The sequence below is a fragment of the Sphaeroforma arctica genome (assembly GCF_001186125.1).
Source record: "Sphaeroforma arctica JP610 unplaced genomic scaffold supercont1.1172, whole genome shotgun sequence".
Taxonomy (NCBI): domain Eukaryota; class Ichthyosporea; order Ichthyophonida; genus Sphaeroforma; species Sphaeroforma arctica.
In genome coordinates this window covers 13730-14863 of record NW_014039386.1, presented here as the reverse complement: position 1 = coordinate 14863, position 1134 = coordinate 13730, and the positions used below count along the sequence as shown (strand labels likewise).

The 1134-nt window shown below is 38.7% G+C and overlaps 1 protein-coding gene across 1 annotated transcript in view; it reads left to right on the top strand.

Moving 5' to 3' along the window:
- The first annotated feature begins 794 nt into the window (after positions 1–794).
- The window catches only part of SARC_10212 (hypothetical protein), a 9227-nt gene continuing 8887 nt past the window's right edge, over positions 795–1134 (top strand). Inside the window, exon 1 of the mRNA XM_014295751.1 lies at positions 795–820. Coding sequence (XP_014151226.1) covers positions 808–820 — 13 coding nt within the window. The 5' untranslated portion in view covers positions 795–807. The remainder of the gene's footprint in view (positions 821–1134) is intronic.

Here is a 1134-nt window from a genome sequence, read left to right as displayed (position 1 = left end):
GTCCCCACTGGCTCCCACACCACTGGCCCTGGGCCCTGGGCCCTGGGGCCCTCTCTGGGCTCCTGAGTTCTCACTCCTCTATTACGGCATTACCTCTATTGTAAATAGTGATAACTGATATCAAATATCAGTTTAAAATATCACTCGTTTTATAACAAAAAAAAATCAGTGAAACAAGTCACAAAAATTAAAATCACAACCTGTGAAATAGAGAGACTTGAGTGAGTCACATTGAGATTTGAGACGCTGAGACAGAGAGTGACTGAGTGACTATGAGTCGTGAGAGACTTCAGCCACAGAGAGAGAGAGGACTGAAGAACCACGAGGCGGTGGGGGACTGGAGGTCTGTGGGCCCGACTGGGCCGTGGGGCTCTAATTGAGTAGTACACATCGAGAGTATTTTTAACTGGCTGGTAGAGCGAAAAAAATGCTTTAGTCCACGTAGCAGTATTTAGGAGTATGTTCGACCCTACGCAAGAACTGGTTTTTCTGTACTCTCCTTTGTGATTTTTTGATGTGTAGTTGTGTATGTCTCCTGCATGGTCAATAACAAAACAAAAAGGAATATTGTTTGCTGAGGAGCACTTTTCTGGCTTTTTTTCCCCTCTGGGATATTAAACTCAGAGTTTGAACAGCAATTAGCCTAATTTGGTAGCTATGCGTCGTTTGCCGTCGTTGACGAATAATAGGGAACTCTCTTTATCGGGATCCTGCTATACCCCTGTCACCTGTGGCCTGTGGATTCATATATATATACTCACATTGGCTGGCGATCCGACACAAGTTACAACTACTGCGCATAAAGTCATGGTATACTCAGGTATGCTATTACAAATATGCCTTGATTCAAACTCTATTGGTCCACCATTGCAACCATAAGTGAGGTTTATTGTAAACACTATATTCTGCACACTCTTGGAGACGCATATACACATCCGCTAAACGCAAAAAAAAAGCAATATATATTATTTGTAAATAGTACTACGATGGAATGTCGGATTCATTGTGGTTCTAAACGTCTGCTAACCTATATATATATATATATATATATATATATATATATATATATATATATATATATATATATATATATATATATATATATATATATATATATATATATATATATATATA